Genomic DNA, 22,266 nt, shown 5'->3' on the forward strand with positions numbered 1-22,266 from the left:
GACTTTTTAATTCAGGCTGCCATCAATCCTCATTTATATTTCGTAATATGTATCCCAGGAAAATAAACTACTTCTAAATGTGTAGCTTGTCACTGAGGTTAAACAGTTGTTATGCCAATCACTTATCCCTCAAGTTTATAGGTGCTGTTTTTCAGACCATCATTTGATACCAGTGCACTAAATGAGAACCATATTATATGAGAGTATTATTATTTTTCCAAAGTATATATTACCTATTTGAGTATAAAACCTCTATATGACAAAAAAATTATTGTTGACTGTTTTCCTTTCAGTTCATGCACACATGTATCAATAAAGTAAAAACAGGAATGCAGGGGGAAATTGAACATCTGATTTGAAAAGTTGTCCATTAGGGAGTATCAGAGACAGTATAGATGACCCATATAATATCTATGTATTCTAACATGAATCATGTAGTGTCTATTGTTATCACTGAGTTGATTAATGTGCTTCCTTTCAATCTAATTTTCAAATATGTTTAGGTTGTCTCAAGTTTTTGCTATTCCAAAGAATGTTGCAAGAAGCATTGAGCCTTGGTTTTGACAAGATACACTTTCTTGTATTAAATATTTATTGAGAGTACTTATCCATTTTGGCTTTCTATATAAGTCTTTTTAAAAGGCTTATTTCCTAACTCCCTTGTTGTTAAGCCATTAGGGATTCGATCTGAGTTTTGATAGAGTCTCTTTACTCCAGATCTTAGAGTAATGTGGGTTTGCTGGGGAGTATATTAAAATATCTCCTTAAAACATTATTTGTTTGAACCTCCAATAAAATAAAATGCTACAAAAACTACTCAGTGTTAGGTATATTAAGAGCCTAAACATATGCTCTATGTCATCAGTAAAGCAGGTGCAGAAATACTATGAGAGTTAGTTTTGAAATTTTATTTGCTATTTTATATTTTTATTTCTTTTTTATTTTATTTTATTGAAGCTTAGTTGATTTACAGTGTTTCAGGTGTACAGCAAAGTGATTCAGTTTGTGCTATATATATATATATATATATACACATATATATATATATACACATATATATATATATATACACATATATTCTTTTTCAGATTCTTTTCCACTATAGGTTATTACAAGATATTGAATATAGATCCCTGTGCTATACAGTAGGTCCTTCTTTATCTATTTTGTACATAGTAGTGTGTATCTGTTAATCCCAAATTCACAATTTATCTCTTCCCCCCCTTTCCCCTTTGGTGGTTACCAATATGTTTGCTATTTTAAAATAAGCCATTTAAGTAGTCATCAAGGGAAAAAACTAGAACTGAGTTTTACTCCCTGTCGTTTTTGCCTATGCTTGTGTATGTGTGTGTGTGTGTGTGTGTGTGTGTGTGTTGAATTTTATGTATTTAGGAGAAGAAAGAGGGATGTAGCCGAATTCTGGTACTCATAGCTTTGGAAGTCTATTATTTGTCCACTCCTGAGACTATGAAAGGCAATACACATGGTCAAGTCCCAGCTGTGGAATCTAAGGATTATTGGGTCTCTGAGGACCCCTCCCTCACCCTTTCTTGTCTTTGTGTTATAGTTGACATGAGTCTGGCTTATTGATGTCTAGAGTATCTATAGCCAACAAAGGGAACTAAGGGGACAGAAGAGTGATAGGCTTATGTATAGTTCTGATCTGGTGACTTCAACTAGTCTCTTGGTTTGCATTGCTTTTATAATTTCAGTAGATCTTAAATTCTGACATTTACTGGTTAATCAATAAAATTTGTGTGTGCAATAGCTCCTCCAGTCACTAGACAGAGGAGTGGTGAAATTAACTTTGGGCTGAATTTGAGACCCTAGGGAGAGTCTCAGATTGGTTACTGACTTTGCATCTTTGACTGGCATTCTGATGGGTAAAACGAAATCAGGTAGTTCAAAGTATACACATTAACCAAAGAGCAGGTTGGTGTAGGCTGTCAAAAGTTCAGAAATAACAGAATGAATCACCAACATAGTAATACGTAAAAGTTTATTATACACACACCAAAAAGAGAGTTTGCAAACCAGGAGCGCTCAAACCAAAATATGGAATGAGGCTCAAGGGTTTATTGTTATAAAGCAGCTTATATAGTGAGAAAGCAGTGACTGTTTATTCTTCACAGTGATTAGTTATAACATTAGAATTTTCTTAAATGATAAGGAATTGGTTAGTGGTTACCTCATATCAACCTTGGGAAGCAATTTGGGTTTTGCTTATGACTTCCAGAGGCATAAGCAAGAAACGATCCAAGTCAAGTTAGTGTTGCAAAATATGTTAAATTAAACTTTGCTTGTATGACTAAGGTGGTTTTGTCTTTTCAGCGAGTTTCCACTACTGGTCTCCATTTGTTTTTTATTTTAACATGGTGAACACAACCTTTCTGTCCATTGTCTCTTGCTAAGATAGATCCTGCAAAAAAGTCTTTTGAGAACTAGAATCTTTTTTCTTGTTTGCCAAGCCATATTCTTACTAAGGCAAATGCAGGGTACGTGTGCTCTCATGGTCATTCTGAATAACAAATGTCAAAGTCTGAGTGTGAAGAGGGGATAGGTGTGATAAACCTGTACCACACACCCTGTGGACTACTTTCCCATGTGCTATGGTTCTTTACATATGTATATATAAAACATATTATACACATAATTTGCAAGATATGAATCTTTTCACTTTTATTATTCCATTTGATTTTCAAAACCTTTATAATATGATACAATATCCGTTTTAGATATAAGAAAAAGAAGTTTCAAAAAGGTTTAAGCATGTGCTCAATATCATTTAAATATTGAGTAGCAGTGTGAGAATGCAAACTTATTTGTCTCAGTCTAAATGTCCTTGAGTGATACCACATAAAGCAATGTTTTCATTATCATAGAAGTTTCCAAATATGAGGTCTGTAATTCACTTGAGGGTTTCATAAAAAGCAAATATACATCTTAAATATTGTGTTATAAAAGGTTCACTCGCCATTATTTAGAAAATTTACCTATCTAGAATAGCTTATTTTCAGTATGAACACATTTAATATTTATATTAGAGATAATTGATTAGCTTCTCTTGAAAAGAACAATATGCTTTTGCATATTAGAATTAAAGTGTCTAAATCATTTGTCCTGATGTCCTCACATTCTCATCTAACTCTCAAAAATCTAGGTTACAAGATCATTTGAGAATTATATAATTAATAGTCAATCATTTCATAATCCCTGAACCCTTCCGCAAAGTGTAGATAATCGATACACATACGTTTATTGAATGAATGCAGAATTTCTCTCACAGCATTGTTGGTGGCAAATTGATTAACTGACTCTCAAAACTAATGTATATGACATATATCTAACTACCCATGACACAACTCAAGTTCAAGAAGCACTCATTGAAATAATATATGATATTCACTCTTGTGCCTCAGCTATAAATACCTCCCTCACAGCCACATTCACTTGTCCTCTTGTTATACTCCTAAAAACTCTTCAAAATCCAATTCAAACACTCTCCTAAGGTGTGCTGGGTTGATCCCTCCTTTCTTTCTGTAGCCATCCCATCCTTATCAGCTTGACTGCAGGACATTATTGTCTTAGCGTTATTTGTTCCTTGGTTTCCATTATCGAGCAGTGTATACTTGAGAGTATGGTCCTTGTCTTCTCATTCTGCATCAGTGTATCACTTTGCAGTTTGTCACAGATATTACGTAGTCTATCTATGACTGTTTAATAAAATAAATAAAAGAATTCAGGTAAGAGATACGCTATTTAGAAGATTTCTATACAAATTGGTTTAACTGACTAAGGAATGGGGAGACAAATGAGCAAAGAACTTCTGATGGCTGAAATCAACATAATGAAAACTAGGGGAGATGATAACTAAAGGGGCTACAGATGTGTTTTATTCCTCCATTAATTAGGTCTTATTTCATTTTTCTTAACAATATTTTTTCAAAGAATATTTTAGAATTTTCTTGCAAGGGACTTGGACAGCATTTATTGATTAGATATATTCATATATATGTAACATGTTTGTTGCTTTACAAAATCACATTATTTAAGATACTTTGATTGTTTGCTGCTGATATTTACAAATATAATTAACTTGAATCATGCAAGCTTACTAAATTTACTTGTTCTGACAATTCATCTGTAGATTCTTTTGCATTTTGTTTTACTCAATCATCTACAGATGTTGGCTATATATTTTAAGAAATCCTTTATCATAATAAGGAAAACACTTGCTCATTTTTGTGTGCTAAAAGTAAATGACTTTTCTGCAGCTATTGAGAAGATCACACAGTTTTTCTCCTTTAGACTATTTATGTGATAAATGATATTGAGTAATTTTTCAATATCTATATAAAACAAATATTTTATGGTTTCATATTTTTATATTCTGCTGGATTTTGTTTGACAATATATTCTGGAGACTTTTAAAATCTATTTTCATAAATGAAATTGACCAGTAAATATTCTTTTTAATAATACCCGTGTCATATTTTGGTATTAAGCTTACATTGTTCTCAACTGTTGGGGATTTTATTTATCTATGAGCACATAATAAATTACCATAAAACTTAGTGGATTTAAACAACGAACCTTTATTATCTTTTGAGATAAAAAGAGATGAGATAATAAATAGAGAAATGAGATTTTTAAAAAATTGAGAAAAGCTTAGCTAGGTGGCCCTGGCATGAAGTCTTTTCTGAGGTCGTAGTCAACATTTTGACCAGAACTGGAGTGATCTGAAAGCTTGCTGAGGGCTGGAGGATTTACTTTCAGGATGGCCCCTTCAAATGACTGTTGGTTCCTTGCTGGCTGTTGGCATGGGACCTTTCTCTGTTACCTGACATATAAGCATTTCCCTAAGGCTGGTAAAGATACTCATATCTTTAAGACATGACAGCTGACTTCTCCAATAGCAAGTGATCCAACGAGCTAGAAAGATGCCGCAATACCTTTTATAATATTGCATACCATGCACCATCACTTGACCATATTCCTTTCGTTAACAGTGAGTCATTAAATCCAACCCACATGTAAGATGAGGAGGATTTGTCTCCACCTTTTGAAGAGAGGAGTATCAATGGATTTGTATAGATATTTTAAAACTACCAAAGAAACCCCACGCCTTTTTCTATTCTCTAGAAGAATTTATATAAGATTGGTGTTATTTCTTATTTAGATTGGGTCATTCTACAGTTCTCTTTGAAAAAAGGATTTTAATAATGTATTAATTTCTTTTAACGTAATAAGACTTTCTAGATTTTATAATACTTTTTGTACAGGTCGGCCAGAAGTTTATGTTTCTAGAAATATGTTCATTTTATTTAAAGTTACTTATTAGCATGAAGTTGATTATAATTTTTCATTAGTTTCCAGCATTTCTGTAAGAATTTAGCTGTTAGCCTGACTTTCCTTCTTTTGTGTGTCATTTTTTTTCCTGGGATTGTTTTTTACGATTTTTCTCTTTTTCTTTGTTCTACAGTTTCACTATAATGTATACAGGTGACCAGAATTTTAAGTTCTATTCAGAAAGATGATTGAACAGAATTGATAAGAATTACATATCCAACATTATTGGAAGCAGAAAGTTCTCAACTGATCCAGACATCACTTTTAGTTTACTGATTCTCTCTTCTGTTGTGTCTAATTCATCCCACCCCCTTCCCACTTGCTATCCATACGTTTGTTCTCTACATCTGTGTCTCTATTTCTGCTTTGTAAATAAGATCATCTACACCAATTTTTCAGATTCCACATATATGCGTTAATATACGATATTTGTTTTTCTCTTTCTGACTTACTTAACTCTGTATTACACTCTCTAGGTCCATCCACGTCTCTACAAATGACCCAATTTCATTCTTTTTTATGGTTGAGTAATATTTCATTGTATATATGTACCACATCTTCTTTATCCATTCCTCTGTTGATGGACATTTAGGTTGTTTCCATGTCATGGCTATTGCAAATAGTGCTGCAATGAACATTGGGGTGCATGTGTCTTTTTGAATTATGGTTTTCTCTGAGTATATGCCCAGTAGTGGAATTGCTGGGTCACATGGTAGTTCTATTTTTAGTTTTTTAAGGAACCTCCATACTGTTCTCCATAGTGGCTGTATCAATTTACATTCCCACCAACAGTGCAAGGGAGTTCCCTTTTGTCCACACCCTCTCCAGCATTTATTGTTTGTAAATTTTGTAATGATGGCCATTCTGACTGGTGTGAGGTGATACCTCATCGTAGTTTTGATTTGCATTTCTCTAATAATTAGTGATGTTGAGCATTTTTTCATGTGTTTGTTGGCCATTTGTATGTCTTCTTTGGAGAAATGTCTATTTCCACCCATTTTTTGATTAGGTTGTTTGTTTTTTTAATATTGAGCTCCATGAGCTATTTGTATATTTTGGAGATTAATCCTTTGTCCGTTGCTGCATTTGCAAATATTCTCTCCCATTCTGAGGGTTGTCTTTTCATCTTATTTATGGTTTCCTTTGCTGTGCAAAAGATTTTAAGTTTAATTAGGTCTCATTTGTTTATTTTTGTTTTTATTCTCATTACTCTAGAAGGTGAGTCATAAAAGATCTTGCTGCCATTTATGTCAAAGAGTGTTCTGCCTATGTTTTTCTCTAAAGGTTTTATAGTGTCTGACCTTACATTTAGGTCTTTAATCCATTTTGAGTTTATTTTTGTGTGTGATGTTAAGGAATGTTCTAATTTCATTCTTTTACATGTGGCTGTCCAGTTTTCCCAGCACTACTTATTGACGAGACTGTCTTTTCTTCATTGTATATTCTGGCCTCCTTTGTCATAGATTAGGTGACCATAGTCGCTTGGGTTAATCTCTGGGCTTTATATACTCTTCCACTGATCTATATTTCTGTTATTGTACCAGTACCATACTGTATTGATTACTGTAGCTTTGTAGTATAGTCTAAAGTCAGGAGGCCTGATTCCTCCAGCTCCGTTTTTCTTTCTTAAGTTTGCTTTGGCTCTTAGGGATCTTTTGTGTTTCCATACAAATTGTAAAATTTTTTGTTCTAGTTCTGTGAAAAATGACATTGGTAATTTGATAGGGATTTCGTTGAATCTGTAGATTGATTTGGGTAGTATAGTCATCTTCACAATATTGATTCTTCCAATCCAGAAACATGGTATGTCTCTCCATCTGTTTGTGTCATCTTTGATTTCTTTCATCAGTATCTTATAGTTTTCTGTGTACAGGCCTTTTGCCTCCTTAGGTAGGTTTATTCCTAGGTATTTTATTCTTTTTTTTGCAAAGGTAAATGGGATTGTTTCATTAATTTCTCTTTCTGATCTTTTGTTGTTAGTGTATAAGAATGCAAGTGATTTCTGTGTATTTTTTTTTTTTTTTTTTTTTTTTGTATCCTGCAACTTTACTAAACTCATTGATTCGCTCTAGTAGTTTTCTGGTGGCAAATTTAGGATTTTCCATGTATAGTATCTTGTCATCTACAAACAATGACAGTTTTACTTCTTCTTTTCCAATTTGCATTCCTTTTATTTCTTTTTCTTCTCTGATTGCCCTGGCTAGGACTTGCAAGCCATCCCATTTTTAAAGTTGGTGATATGTATATATATATATATATATATATATATATATATATATATATATATATATATATATATATAAAATTTGAGATAAATTTTCTTTTTACCACAAATTAATTCAGCATGTACGTTTTTTAAAGAAAGTTTTTTACTCAATCAAAATACAATTATCAAATCAGTAAGCATAACATTGATAGAATCTCATTATCTAGTTTACTGTCCATATTGACTTGTTGGCAACCTTCCCAATAATAGCTTTATAACTAATTTTTCCTGGTCCAGCATCCATTCTGGATTCCACATTGCATTCAGTTAATATTCCTGTTTAGTATCTTTTAAGCTAGAAACGTTCTTCGGCCTTTCTTTGTCTTTCTTTTCTTTTTTATCAAGGTAAAATTCACATAACATTGAACAATTTTAAAGTGTACAGTTCTGTAGTTTATAGGACCTTTAAAATGTTATGCAACCATCTCACTGTCTACTCCCCAAACATTTTCATCAACCCCAGAATACACCTCATAGCCATCAAGCAGTCATTTCACATTTCTCCTTCCCCTCAGCCCCTGAAAACCACTAATCTGCTTTTTATCCTGGTGGATTTACCCATTCTGGATGTTTCATGTAAATGGGCTCATACAATATGTCACCTTATGTGTCACACTTCTTTCACTTAGGGTAATATCTGAGCATATTATATTGTAGCATATATCAGTACTTCTTTCTTTTTATTACCAAATAATATTTTATCATAAGGATAAACCACATTTTATTTTTCTGTTTATCAGTTGATAGTTGTTTTTGTAATTTCCACCTTTTGGTTATCATAAACATTCAGATACATGTTTGTTATGGAAAACCTGTTTCAATTATGTATACAAACCTAGGCTTGGAATTGCTTGATCACATGATGATTCCATGTGTAACAGTTTGAGGAACCACCAATGTCTTCCTCAGTGGCTACATCATTTTATATTCCTACCACGGATGTGCAAGAGTTCCAATTTCTGCCTATTGTTTTGTTGTTTAATAGCATCCTAGTGGATATGAGTGGTATCACATTGTGATTTTAATTTGCCTTTCCAGTAATGACTAGTGAATTTTGATATCTTTTCATGTGCTTATTGGCTATTTGCATGCCTTCTTTATGGAGACATGTCTATTCAAGTCCTTAGCCCACATTTGAATTGGATTGTATGGGGTTTTTTTAGCCTTTTTTTTTTTCCTATGTGAAAACATTTAAGCTCTATTCTCCTAGCAAGTTTCAGTTATACCCTACAGTGTTATAAACTATAGTCACCATGTTATTCGTTAAATCCTCAGACCTTATTCATCCTATAACTGACTATTTGTACCTTTTCCCCAACTTCTCCCTATTCCCTCCACCTCCCTGCCCCTGGCAACCACTTTTCTACCCTCTGATTCTATGAGGTCAACTTTTTTTTTTTTTTAATTCCCCATATAAGTTATACCATGCAGTATTTTTTGTGCTCTGTCTGGCTTATTTCACTTAGGATAATGCCCTCCAGGTTTATCCATGTTGTTGCAAATGACAAGGTTTCCTTTTTTTTTTTAAGGCTAACTAATACTCATATATATATATATATATATAATAGTTTCTTTACTCTTATCAATTGAAGGAAACTTATGTAGGTTGTTTCCATATTTTGGCTACTGTGAATAATGTTACTATAAACATAAGGAAGATGTTCATACATATAGCTATCTCTTTGAGATAATAATTTTGTTTCCTTTGGATATATACCCTGAAATGGGATCACTGGATCATAAGGTATGTATATGTATTTATTCATATATATATATATGAATATGAATCATATATATAATTCATATTATATGAATATAATTATACATATATGAATTATATAAATAATTCATATTATATCAATATATATAATTCATAGTATATTCATATGTATACTATGAATTATATATATATATGTAATTATTTTGCCATAGGAAGTCCTGACAAGTCAAATTTGGAACATACTTGTTTTTAATACCCATCAGATTTTCTTTCTTATTGGCTAAATTCAGTGGCTGTTACAGACCACAATCAGCCAGGTTGGTTAAGGGCAAACTGAAATGCAGAGAGCATTGGCCCAGGAGTCAGACCTTCCTTGATTTTAGCCTCAACTCTGGACTCTAATAAGCTTTGTGACTTGGGGATGCCATTAACCTCTCTGTGACTCATCTTCAAATCAACATGACTACAAAGCATTCAGCACATTCCATAACATCTATCAATATATTATAGTTTTCACTCTAAAGGTACTTGTACTGACGTTATCACCAGAGTAACTGATGCATATTCCAGAAGAGACATAAATCAAATCTCAGTTTTCCTGGTGAGAATATTGAGGCTAAAGTTCAGAAGGAATCCATATTAGTTAAGGCTTACTTAAGCAGAAAGGGGAAATTTATTGACTCGGAAATAGATCTATTTTTAATTTATTGAGGAACCTCCATACTGTTCTCCATAGTGGCTGCACCTGTTTACATTCCTACCAACAGTGTACAAGGGTTCCTTTTTCTCCACATCCTCACCAGCATTTGTTATCTCTAATCTTTTTGATAATACACATCCTAACAGATATAAAGTGATAACTCATTGTGGTTTTGATTTGCATTTCCCTGATGATCAGTGACGTGGAGCACCTTGTCATGAACCTGTTAGCTAATGGATATCTTTGGGAAAATGTCTATTTTGGTCTTTTGTCCATTTTTAAATTCTCTTTCTATTAAGTTGTATGACTTTTTGGTATATTTTGGATATTAACTCCTTATCAGATAGTGGTTTACAGATATTTTCTCCCATTCTGTAAGTTGCCTTTTCACTTCTTTGATGGTTTCCTTTGCTGTGCAGAAGGGGGCTATTTGTCTTTTAGTTGCTGAGTTGTAAGAGTTCATTGTATGTTCTGGATACCAGGCTCATATCAGATATCATCTGCAATTTTTTCCTGTTTTGTCAGTTGTATTTACACTATTTCCTGGCATCCTTGTCAAAAATCAATTGACCATAGATGTATGAGTTTATCTTTGTGCTCCTTATTCTAATTCCATAGAAGTATATTTTTATCTTATTGCCAGTACCACATTATTTTCATTACTATACCTTTGTAATATGATTGGGAATCAGGAGATATGGGAACTCCAGTTTCAGTCTTCATTTTCAGGATTGTTTCGGCTCTTTGGAGCCCCTTGTAATTCCATGTGACTCTGAGGATTAGCTCTTCCATTTCTGCAAAAAAAATGCAGTTAGGAATTTTGATAGTGATTACATTGTATCTATAAATCAATTTTGCAGTATTGTCTGTCATCTTACTAAATCTTATTATCTCACCAATTAATTATTCAATCCATGAACACATGGTGCCTTTCTGTTGATTTAGGTTTTATTTAAGTTCTTTCAACATGTTTTGTAGTGTTCAATGTAAAAGTCTCTCACCTTCTTGGTGAAATTTATTCCTAAATATTTTATTTTTGGATGTACTGTAAGTGGAATTGTTATCTTAATTTCTAAAAGATGCTATAGTAAGGAAAAGTTTTTTCTTTTCTCTCATTTATATATTTGTTCATTTATTTATGTTACTGAATTCATAGAGTCTTGTTTGATTCTTTATACTCCTTTATAATTGATAATTATCTCAATGCTCAAATTATTTCAGATTTGGTGAATGAGAGCCCTTTAAACTGCCTTTAAGCCGTTTTTGTATTTTTTGATATGTTTCTATCATTCCTTAAGGACTTCTTTAGTTATTGAATCAAGATATCCCAGGCTCAGCTTATATTTTCCCTGGTGCAGTCTCAGAATAGCTTTTATCCAGGGGACACTGGTACATTTTAGTGGATGCTATTATTTGCAAACTAAGACCTGTAGAAATATCATTCATTAAATTATCATCATTAAAATAATATAATTGTAATTTTCTCATATTGCAATTTTTCTCTGTTTTGGAAAATCAAATGGCAAATACAGATCACTCATTCACTTTCTTTTCCATTTCTTCTTTTAGTCCCTCCCGTAATCCGGGTGTATCCAGAGAGTCAGGCCAGAGAACCTGGGGTAACTGCAAGTCTCAGGTGCCATGCTGAGGGCATACCAAATCCTCAGCTTGGATGGCTGAAGAATGGAATTGATATTACACCAAAGCTGTCCAAGCAACTCACACTTCAAGGTGCTTTTTACTTGCATTTTTCCTCTTAAATGACAATGTAAAAATTTTATTCTAAAATTTATAACACATTTTACATTATTATGAGAAAGAGCAAATAAGTCTTGGTGGCAAAAGAATATCATGAATATGAAAAAAGATATGGTTGTACCTAAGACATAATATTTGAAATAGAGTCCTTTAATATTTTTAATGTTTTAAATAATAGTCTTGTCATAATGATTAGTTATGTCATTATTTCTGTCATAAGTAAAATATTAAATTTTTTCTTTTAAAAACTTATCCTCTGAACTATAGCAGATATACTGAACAGAATCATTGGATCTCTTCATTGAATACATTTCTGAAGAGACAATTTTAAATGCTTAAATCATATGTTAAAATATATATTACAGAGGGTGTCAGTAATATAGAAATTCTTTAGGAAATGTTTTGCATCATGAAATGAAGATAGAAAAAATTCAAAATGCTACTAAATATGTTCCACATTTATGTAGTTTTACAGTTATGAAGTTCTTGCATTCTAATATATAAAATATTCTATATGTTCTAATAGTCTAATGTGCAGACATTAATCAATTATTTTACAGATTATAATAATCACAAATGAGTGGTATGTGAAAAGCAAACCAGGCAATCTTTCTAATGTCAAATAATCTAAATAATGCAAAAGCAGTTTCATATATGTTGATTATACTAGTAAGCAAAAAAATGTAAAAATCTTATTTCCATTGTCAAGAGTGGCCCAGGGACAGTCATTTTACTGGAGTATCTATTGCATGGCATTATATTCCTTGTTCCACGCTTTTAAATTACTTCAATTCATACTTTAGAAATGAATATATTTTCATTTTTTAAATTATTTATGTAAGAATAGACTGCTCTTATTATTCAACTTAGAGAGTGAATACAGTTTATCAGTATACATCTTAAAATCTTTTAAATCATTTATTTATTTATTTTTGCAAATGAAAAATGACATATGAAAGTATTTTTGACCTTTCAAAGCTGAATCTTAGTAATCTCTATGTTAATATAAGTAGGTCCAACAAATTTACGTGTTTACGTCTATTGATTGCATCATGGTGTCTATAATCTGAGATGAGGATTGATCTGATAAACTGAAGTTAAATTGAATGAAAGTCTAATTAGCTTCTGATTTTGTCATCTCTTACCTATTTGATAGCAACAAACCATATTATATGAACTTATTTTGTTTTTGTTTTAGAAATATACAGGAAGGCAAATTTGGGGAGTTGGTTACACTCTAGACTCAACATTTGAAAGATTGGGACATTTGTAAAATAGCTATTATCATTTTTTAAAATAAGAGAAAATAAGTTAATTTTTGAGAGACTATGAGAAGTAATAAAATGTAAGTAGGAAGCAGAACCTAAGAGATAAATCTGGGTGCACAGGAGTGTGAAATTCCATGTGGCTTTGTATATGATCACATATTACCAAATTACATAGTTATTTAATTATCCATTTATTCATCAGATGCTTATTTAGCATTTGTATGTGAGGTCCAAGTCTAGGCACTAACTGATAACTATGGCAATAGATGTGATGATATGGTTATGAGAAGTAAAATTCAACAAAGCAGAAATATTTTGGTGGGCAAATCAAGATAAATATCCGAAGGGACTAATAATTAGCAAAGAGGCAGGAGAACAAGGTGATTACAGAATGAAAGAAAAGAAAGCCAGACATGGGAACAAGTTCAACAATGCTGGGGGCATAGAAAGGTCAAGGAAGATCATTAAAATATATTCATGGGTTAGTGATTAGTTTGTCCTTGTGACATTTAGAAAATCAGTCCTCAGTGGGCTTAGAAATGAAAAGGAGGAAAGAAGTATAAAAACCTATTTCCAAATTTTGAAAGAGTAAAAAATAACAGTAGGAGCTGCTGGTGGGAAGGTTTAGGACTGATGAAGATATTTTTCACTTCTTGGACAATTTGTTGGTTTAAAAGGATATTGGTAAAGAGAAAGATGTATGAATAATGCAACAGGGGAAGGAGGGACAAATACAAAACAAAAAAGGAGGGGAGGTTGGCCTTGGAAAGAAATAGAAAATTTCCTTTGAGAATTAAATAAAAATGAAGATGTAAATGGAAACAGGAGGTTTGGGGATTAATTTCTTTCTTTTCCAGCTTTTATTGAAATTCAGTTGGCATATAAAATTGTGTAAGCTTAAGGTATACAAGGTGATGATTTTTTACACATATATTGTGAAATGATTTGGGTTTACTTTTTAATCACTTCTATGTATTTCATGATATAAAGAACAAGACAACCTGCTTAGAGTGAGAAGTTATTATTATGCCGGGAAACATCAAACAAAGACTAAAGATTTGAAATAAAAGTGGAGTAGGGTATGAAATGCAACTAACTGTAAAGGTCAAGTAACATCCTGTTACTTGAAAATTGGAGATCGTGAATTTGAAAATTTGTAAATTTGCTTATGTAATAGTCTAGTACTTTAATCAAAAACTTAAGTTCAGGGAATGTTTTCTAGTTCTGAAAACAGATGTGTCAGGATGATAAATGGACCCGGAAATTGGTAGTTCTGGTCATAGAGTAGAAAACATCTAAATATGCTAGATTATGTAGGAAAGGAGGGAAAGATAGTGGGACATATAGGTTAGAAGAATATATAAGAATATTGAGAAGAGAGAATTTGAAGAAGGAAAAAATTGAAGTTTCAAAAAAGTTCTAGAGAATTTACCTTAAGTATGTGGTCTTTGGAGAGGGCCATGTTTCACATAAAACAAGAAGCTGATCTGGGCTTAAATACATTGTTTTCTTCTCATCTTTTAGAGCAGGGGTCTGCAAATGAAGGACCACAGACCAAATCTGGAAAGCTGCCTATTTTTGTAAATAAAGCAATTTTTTTGCTCATTTTTAGAACAGCCACATTCATTTAAAAAAATAATGTCTGTGGCTGCTGTCGTGCTGCTATGGCAGAGGTGTGAAGTTGGCAAAGAAATTGTGTAGCCCACAAAGCCAACTGGCCTTTTTCAGCGGCCCTGCCAAAAAAAACCTGCCAACTGTTTTGGGGAAGTGATTCTCAACAAAGGATGGGGGGAATGGAGGAGTGCAGTGATATTTGTAAATCAAGAAAGAGGGTCCAGTGATTTCAGTGATTAGCCTTTCCCAAACACTCACTGCCTCTCCATATCCTCCTAGGGATGACATTTAAGCTCTTTTCCCCTTGGTTTTCTACCTTCCCTAAACAGCGGCTCTGATTATTCAGTCTCCTCTCTGTCACAGAGTCATGCCCCTTTCTACTGCACATGGTTCATGGTGTCCTTGTGATTTGATAACATGGAACACACCACAAACATGCACACAGAGACATACAGAAAAAAAGAAAAGAAAGTAAAAGAAAAGATGCAAACCTAAACAAATGAGCACTAAAACACTGAACCTTAGGGTCTGATAGAATAGAAGTCCAGCCCTTACCTTTGAGGGGAGTGACCTGCATAAGATCATTCCATAAGTCTCAGATTCCTCATTTGATATTTAGCTATTATCTGGGACAATTAAGGAATAATATATGTAAAAGCACCTCCTATATTGCCAACATACAGTAAATGGTTAATTATACCCTGGTTTCCACTTTGGGGAATGCAACTCATTCAGAGATTAGCTGCAAATATTATTTTACCAAAATTTAAAAATTAGATTAATCATTCCCTTAACTCTTTGGTTATACACTGACTATATCAATTTCCATATTATAATACTGCTTACTTTAGGTATATTTCTTGCAAACGACTGCAAATCTTACCAAAAAAATCATGTGTTATTTTCTTTCTGTCCCCTATACCTAATAATTCCAGATATATAATTCAGACTCAAGAATATGCTTGCTAAATGGCATTGTATTATACTTCCATGATGTAGCTCACTTAATTCCTTTATGACATGTCTTTTCACAAGTATTCTGTAAATGAACCATGTTGATATTAATTAAAGCTGTTGTAAAAGCTGAGGACAAAGTGGATTATGAATATTAAAAATAAATATAGAAATGGAATTATAGTTTTCAATATGTAACACTTCTTATGCAAGGTAGGAAATAGGAAATGAATATAAAATATGGTGTGTGTGCATTTGATACAGAGTATTGGGATCTCTGTAATAGAATGACAGCACAATTTATGAAACACTTGAATGCATTTGGAATAATTTGGCATGTCTCCAAAGCATGGAAGTATGAAGGGAAACAGTTTAATTAGGATAAGCTAAGAGAACTGTTTGACTGTGTAATCAGAAATCACTGTACCAAAACTGAAACTGTAGTTTACAGGTTGCATTTGCCTTCTGTTTTCAGCAAATGGCAGTGAGGTTCATATTAGCAATGTGCGCTATGAAGATACAGGAGCATACACTTGTATCGCGAAAAATGAAGCAGGAGTGGATGAAGACATTTCTTCTCTTTTTGTGGAAGATTCTGCTAGAAAGACCCGTATGTATTGAATACACACACACACACACACACACACACACACACACCATACTCAACTTTACAAGTAAGTTTTTCAAAAACAAAGGCTTCAGAAAATGCTGTGAAATGAGCAATGCATAAAAAGAAAAAACAAGCAAACAAAAGCAGTTTTCATATGTAGGAAGGCTGGAATTCTTGAAATATTAAAAGGAGATTTAAGGATTAAATACAAGATTGTGAAATTTTCAATACAACAACTAAAATGATTTTGTTTCTTTGGCAAGTGTACATAAGATGTGTTGGGTCCTGTCCTCCCATTTGCTCATATAGGAAATTAAATCCTTTGCAAAATCCTTCTCCCAAATGATTTGGAATTCAAGGTCCTATAATATAGCCAAGGAGCATTCTATAGTTTTAATACATCAATCATTCTTTTTCTTGAAGTTGCGTTGTAGTCATGACCCAATGGCTGTACATCAGCACTTCTTTGCAGCAGTCAGAGAAGTAAGCCACCTTGAGACACCCACTGCCCCAGCACCAACACCACCCCATGGGCTAGTCTCCGTTTATAGCTAGAAATCCTTTGTCATTGCTGTACATGTCTTCTCGTTGTTTCATGAAGTTTTAACAAAAATGTACTGTCCTTTTTAAAAAGTAGTACTTAGTGAAAGGGATATGGTGGCCTGGGATGCTAAAGATGGATTTTTGGTTACAGCTGAATTATTTAGAACTCAAAGTACTCTTGTAGCATTTATCAAGTGAGCTCTCTATAGGCAAACACTCAGACATTTTCTTCCCCTGGTGCACATGTGCCACGGATGGCTGTTTTGGGATTGGGTCTGGATGTACTTGGAATGGCTATTCTCCTTGTTCCAAAGTCTTGCACCTGTCTGTACCTCCTATCAGTCTAAGTTTTTTCAGGGATCCTTATATTTTGAGGACCATTTACATGTGCAATTCTCTGAGCCCAGTTTTTGGACGAGGTTAAAATATTGTCCCAGGAATCTTCTTATTCCTCTTTCAATCAGTGAGTGCATGTAGATATGAGTGGATCCAATGAGGAAGTTGGGTCTTACCCAGGCCCTGACTACTGGTATATCTGTATCTATATTTCGTCTGGCTAGGACAACCATCATTATAAGCAAATACTTAAATATAAAATTCTTAAGGTGGAAAAAGAGAAAAGAAAACTGAGTTTAATGACCTAGATAAGGACCACCATAGTTTCTTTACCCCAATTTGCAATTCATTTCCTGTTAAAAATTAATTTTGGGTGACAAGTAATTGAAAACTTTAGTTTTCCTTATCCTTTATGATGGTGCTGATGAGACAGATTTTACTTTCAGCTCTGTATTTTAATTTTCTTTTAATATTGGTCATGTAGTTTTCAATATATTTCTCTATTACAAAATTGAAACACCTAGCTATAGCTTCTTTAGTCAGTGAATCACTATCTACCAGCATGTATATTTGAGAAACACTTTACTGGAAGATTTCATATAATTTTGTCATATAAATGTGTTAGTTTAATCATAAGCTGTTTATGAAATCATGTTTTCAGTTTATTTTACTTATCACCTTAAACTCTTACAGGTCAAAATAATGCATTTTAAATATTTATTTATTTATTTATTTATTTTTGGCTGCGTTGGGTCTTTGTTGTTGCTCGCGGACTTTCTCTAGTTGCGGCGAGCAGGGGCTACTCTTCGTTGCGGTGCGAGGGCTTCTCCTTGCAGTGGCTTCTCTTGTTGTGGAGCACGGGCACCAGGCCCACAGGCTCAGTAGTTGTGGCTTGCGGGCTCTAGAGCACAGGCTCAGTAGTTGTGGCGCATGGGCTTAGTTGCTCCGCGGCATGTGGGATCTTCCCAGACCAGGGCTTGAACCCGTGTCCCCTGCATTGGCAGGCGTATTCTTAACCACTGAGCCACCAGGGAAGTCCGAAAGACATTTTGTTAGCAATATGCTGTTAAAATCAGAAATACTAGTTTTACAAGACATAGCAGTTCAGGTCTTACTACATCTATAGTTATAGAATTTTCAAAGCCATCTTATAAGAAACAGTACAAATGAAAGATTTGGAGACTTTTGTTTTCTAACTCTGGAAGTGAAATATGTATAGGTATTAATTATGCATTCAAATCATGTGACATTTTGAAGGATAAAGAGTGAAAACTAACAGATTTTATTTTTTTAATTAATTAATGAATTTCAAAAAGGTACTTAACATAAGGTCTACCCTCTTAACATAAGGATACCCGCTTAACCCTCTTAAAGTTTTAAGTGTACAATATTGTATTGTTAACTACAGGACTAAGTTGCACAACAGAGCTCTAAAATTTGTTTATCTTACATAACTACAACTTTATAACCATTGAACAACTCTTCATGTCTCCCTTCTCCCCTTCCCCTGACAATCACCTTGTATTTTCTACTTTTATGATTTTGATTCTTTTAGATACCTCATGTAAGTATAATTACACAATATTTCTCCTTCTCTGACTTGCTTGTTTCAATAGCATAACATTTTCCAGGTCCATCCACTTTGTTCCTTCTTTGTAAGACTGAATAATATTATATTGTATGAATACACAAAATTTTCTTTATCCATTGTTTTGTTAATAGATATTTGTGTTGTTTCCATACCTTGGCTGTTGTGAATAATGCTGCAATTAACATGTGAGTGCAGCTATCTCTTTGATCCTGGTTTCAGTTCTTTTGGAAATAGACCCACAAATGGGATTGCTTTGTTATATGATAGTTCTATTTTTAGCTTCCATAATGTTTTCCATAGTGGCTACACCATTTTACATGCTCACAAACAATGTGCAAAAGTTCCAGTTTCTCCATATCCTTGCCAATACTTTTATCTTTTGTTATTTTGATAATAGCTGTTCTAACCGGTATGAAGATAATATCTCATTGTGGTTTTGATTTGTATCCCTGATGATTAGTGATATAGAAAAAATTTTCATATGTCCATTGGCCATTTGTATGACTTTGGAGAAATGTCTGTTCAACTCCTTTGCCCATTTTTAAGTTGGGTTATTTTTTGCTATTGAGTTACTGGAGTTCCTTTTTTTTGAAAATTAAATACTTATCAGATATAAAGGATGAACATATTTTCTGCCATTCCATAGGTAGTTTTTTTCACTATGCTGTTTGTTTCTTTTGCTGTGCAGAAGCTTTTAAATTTGATACATTCTAACTTGGCTATTTTTGCTTTTGCTACTTGTGCTTTTGAGAAAATTATAGGCCAACATCCCTGATGAACATAGGTACAAAATTCCTCAACAAGATATTAATGAACTGAATCCAGTGGCACATTAAAAAGAACATACACCATGATCAAATGGGATTTATCCCTGGGATTCAAGGATGGTTCAACATAAGAAGATCAGTACATGTGACTTGCACATTGACAGACTACAGGATAAAAGTCACTTGATCATCCAGTAGATGCAAATAAAACATTTGAAACACCTTTTCATGATAAAAATACTTTGACAACACCCTTTTACAATAAAAATGCTCAACAAACTAGGTGTGGAAAGAATTTATGCCAACATAATTAAGGCCATATATTTTTAAGCCCACAGCTAACACCATACTCAGTGGCTAAAAGCTGAAAAAAAACTTTCCTCCTAAGATCAGGAACAAGACAAGGATACACAATCATACTTCTATTTGACATAATATTGGAAGTCCTAGCCATAACAATTAAGCAAGGGTAAGAAATAAAAGGCATCCAAATCCAAAGAAGAAAAATTGTCTCTGCAGATGACATGATCTCATATAGAGAGAACCCTAAAGATGCCACAAAAAAAACCTGTTAGAACTAATACACATATTCAGCAAAGTTGCAGGGTATAAAATCAACATATGAAAATCAGTTGTGTTTCTATACATTAACAATCTATATCTGAGAGGCAATTAAGAAAGAAATTCCATTTACAAATGCATCAAAAAGAATAAAATACCTAGGAATAAATTTGACCAAAGAAGTGAAAGACCTGTACACTGAAAACTATAAGAAATTGATTAAAGAAATTGAACAAAACACAAATAAATGGAGAGATATTCTGATATTCTGTGCTCGTAGATTGGAAGAATGAATACTCTTAAAATGTCAATACTAACCAAAGGAGTCTCTGATCCAATTCTATTTCCATCAAAATCTCAGTGGCATTTTACAGAAATAGAAAAAATTCCTAAAATTCATATGAAACAACAAAAGATCCAGAATAACTGCAAAAATCTTGGAAAAGAAGAGCAAAGCTGGAGGAATCACACTTCCTGATTTCAAAATATATTTAAAAACTATAGTAATTAAAACAGTATGATATTTACATAAAGACAGGCATGTAGACCAATGGGACAGAAAGGAGATCTCAGAAATAAATCCACACATATGCAGTCAACTAATCTTTGACAAGGGCTCCAGAATACATGTTTGCCAAAGGATAGTCTTTTCAAAAAATGGTGCCGGGAAACTGAGTGTCCACACATGGAAGAATGAAACTGAACTTCCCATCTTTTACCATATACAAGAATCAACCCAAAATAGTTAAAGACTTAGGTATAAACCTGAAAATGTAAACCTCTTATAAGAAAACATAAGGGAAAACTTCATGACATTGCTTTTGGCAAAAAAAAAAAAAAAAAAGGATTTTAGTTGTAACCCAGAAGTCTCAAGCACCACTAATTCATGTTTATATTCTACTATTTTGTAGGCATGTAAATACAGTTTCTTTGCAATAACAAATTTACCTCTCATTTAAATAAACAACTTTAACCTTTTTTTTTTGTTTTGGGTCACGTCGTGCAGCTTGGGGGATCTTAGTTCCCCACACAGGGATCGAACCTGGGCCCCTGCAGTGACAGCGCTGAGTCTTAACCACTGGACTGCCAGAGAATTCCCTAAACTAATTTAATTTTTGTTAAATTTGTTTTCCACAAATTTGCGACACCATTATTAAGAACATATCATATATATAGTTGTTAATGTGAAAATAGCCATTTTTAGAAACTAACGCACATAATTAAAACCAGAATAAAGCTAAATAAGGAAACTAACGGAGTAGAATATTAGTAGTGATAAAAGAGAATGAACTGAAAATGTGAGACTATCTAGTTGAAGGCAGTTTTCCTTGGGATGTTTCCTAGTACTCAATAAATTGTCAGAATTCTGTATAACAATACCAAAATCAAGTGGAGAGCACATCAGGGAAAACTACAGCCTTTTGTAAGTCCTAACATAAGAATTGCTCTGGGTTCTCTTCTAGTAATTCCATGGAAAAAGACTAATAATATTAATTATGCAAGTCACATTTGTATTTTGACAGATATTCTCAAAAAGCCAGAGAAAAGAGTCACAGACCCATCAATGATGACTTCACTCTTCTTATTTGCACATATTAAAAATTACTGACTTATCCAAAATAATTTCAGAGGTCTTTTTTCCTTTTAGTTGTGTTAGGATACAACATACAGTTGACCCTTGAACAATGCAGTGTTTAGGAGCGCCAACCGCCATTGTAGTCGATAATCTGAGTAGAACTTTACAGTCTGTCCTATGTGTCTGTGGTTCCATATCCATGGATTAAACCAACGACGGATCGTGTAGTATTGTAGTATGTATTTATTGAAAACGATCCCTGTATAAGTGGACCTGCACAATTCAGACGCATGTTGTTCAAGTGTCAACTGTATATTTAAAAAGCAGATTGGTCTAATAGAAGAGCATGAACTTTGGAGTAAGACATGAGTTAGAATAATTTCTCCACCACATAATAGTCCTGTGATTTGGAGCTACTAGTTAGCCCCTCTGAGCTTTAATGTCCTTATCTGTAATACAGTATAAATACTAACTCACTAAGGGTTTTCTATGCAGATACTGTAAAGCACTCACCATAATGCTAGACATTATGCTGATTCTTACTAATTTTCTGAAAATAATTACTTACTTCTTGCTAGAAACATTGACAAAAATCATTTTTAATAAGACTGGAAAATCTAGTAATTGTTAGAAATCAGCGTTTCCAAAATGAA

At 33.3% G+C, this 22,266-nt stretch overlaps 1 protein-coding gene across 3 annotated transcripts in view; it reads left to right on the forward strand.

Moving 5' to 3' along the window:
* FSTL5 (follistatin like 5) overlaps window positions 1-22,266 on the forward strand; it is a 707,698-nt gene that overhangs the window by 552,089 nt on the left and 133,343 nt on the right. For all 3 annotated transcript variants that reach the window (XM_061191763.1, XM_061191764.1, XM_061191766.1), the window contains exons 8-9: window positions 11,605-11,766; window positions 16,105-16,239. In XM_061191763.1, the coding sequence (XP_061047746.1) occupies window positions 11,605-11,766; window positions 16,105-16,239 (297 nt within the window). The remainder of the gene's footprint in view (window positions 1-11,604; window positions 11,767-16,104; window positions 16,240-22,266) is intronic.

This window comes from Eubalaena glacialis, chromosome 5, assembly GCF_028564815.1.
Source record: "Eubalaena glacialis isolate mEubGla1 chromosome 5, mEubGla1.1.hap2.+ XY, whole genome shotgun sequence".
Taxonomy (NCBI): Eukaryota; Metazoa; Chordata; class Mammalia; order Artiodactyla; family Balaenidae; genus Eubalaena; species Eubalaena glacialis.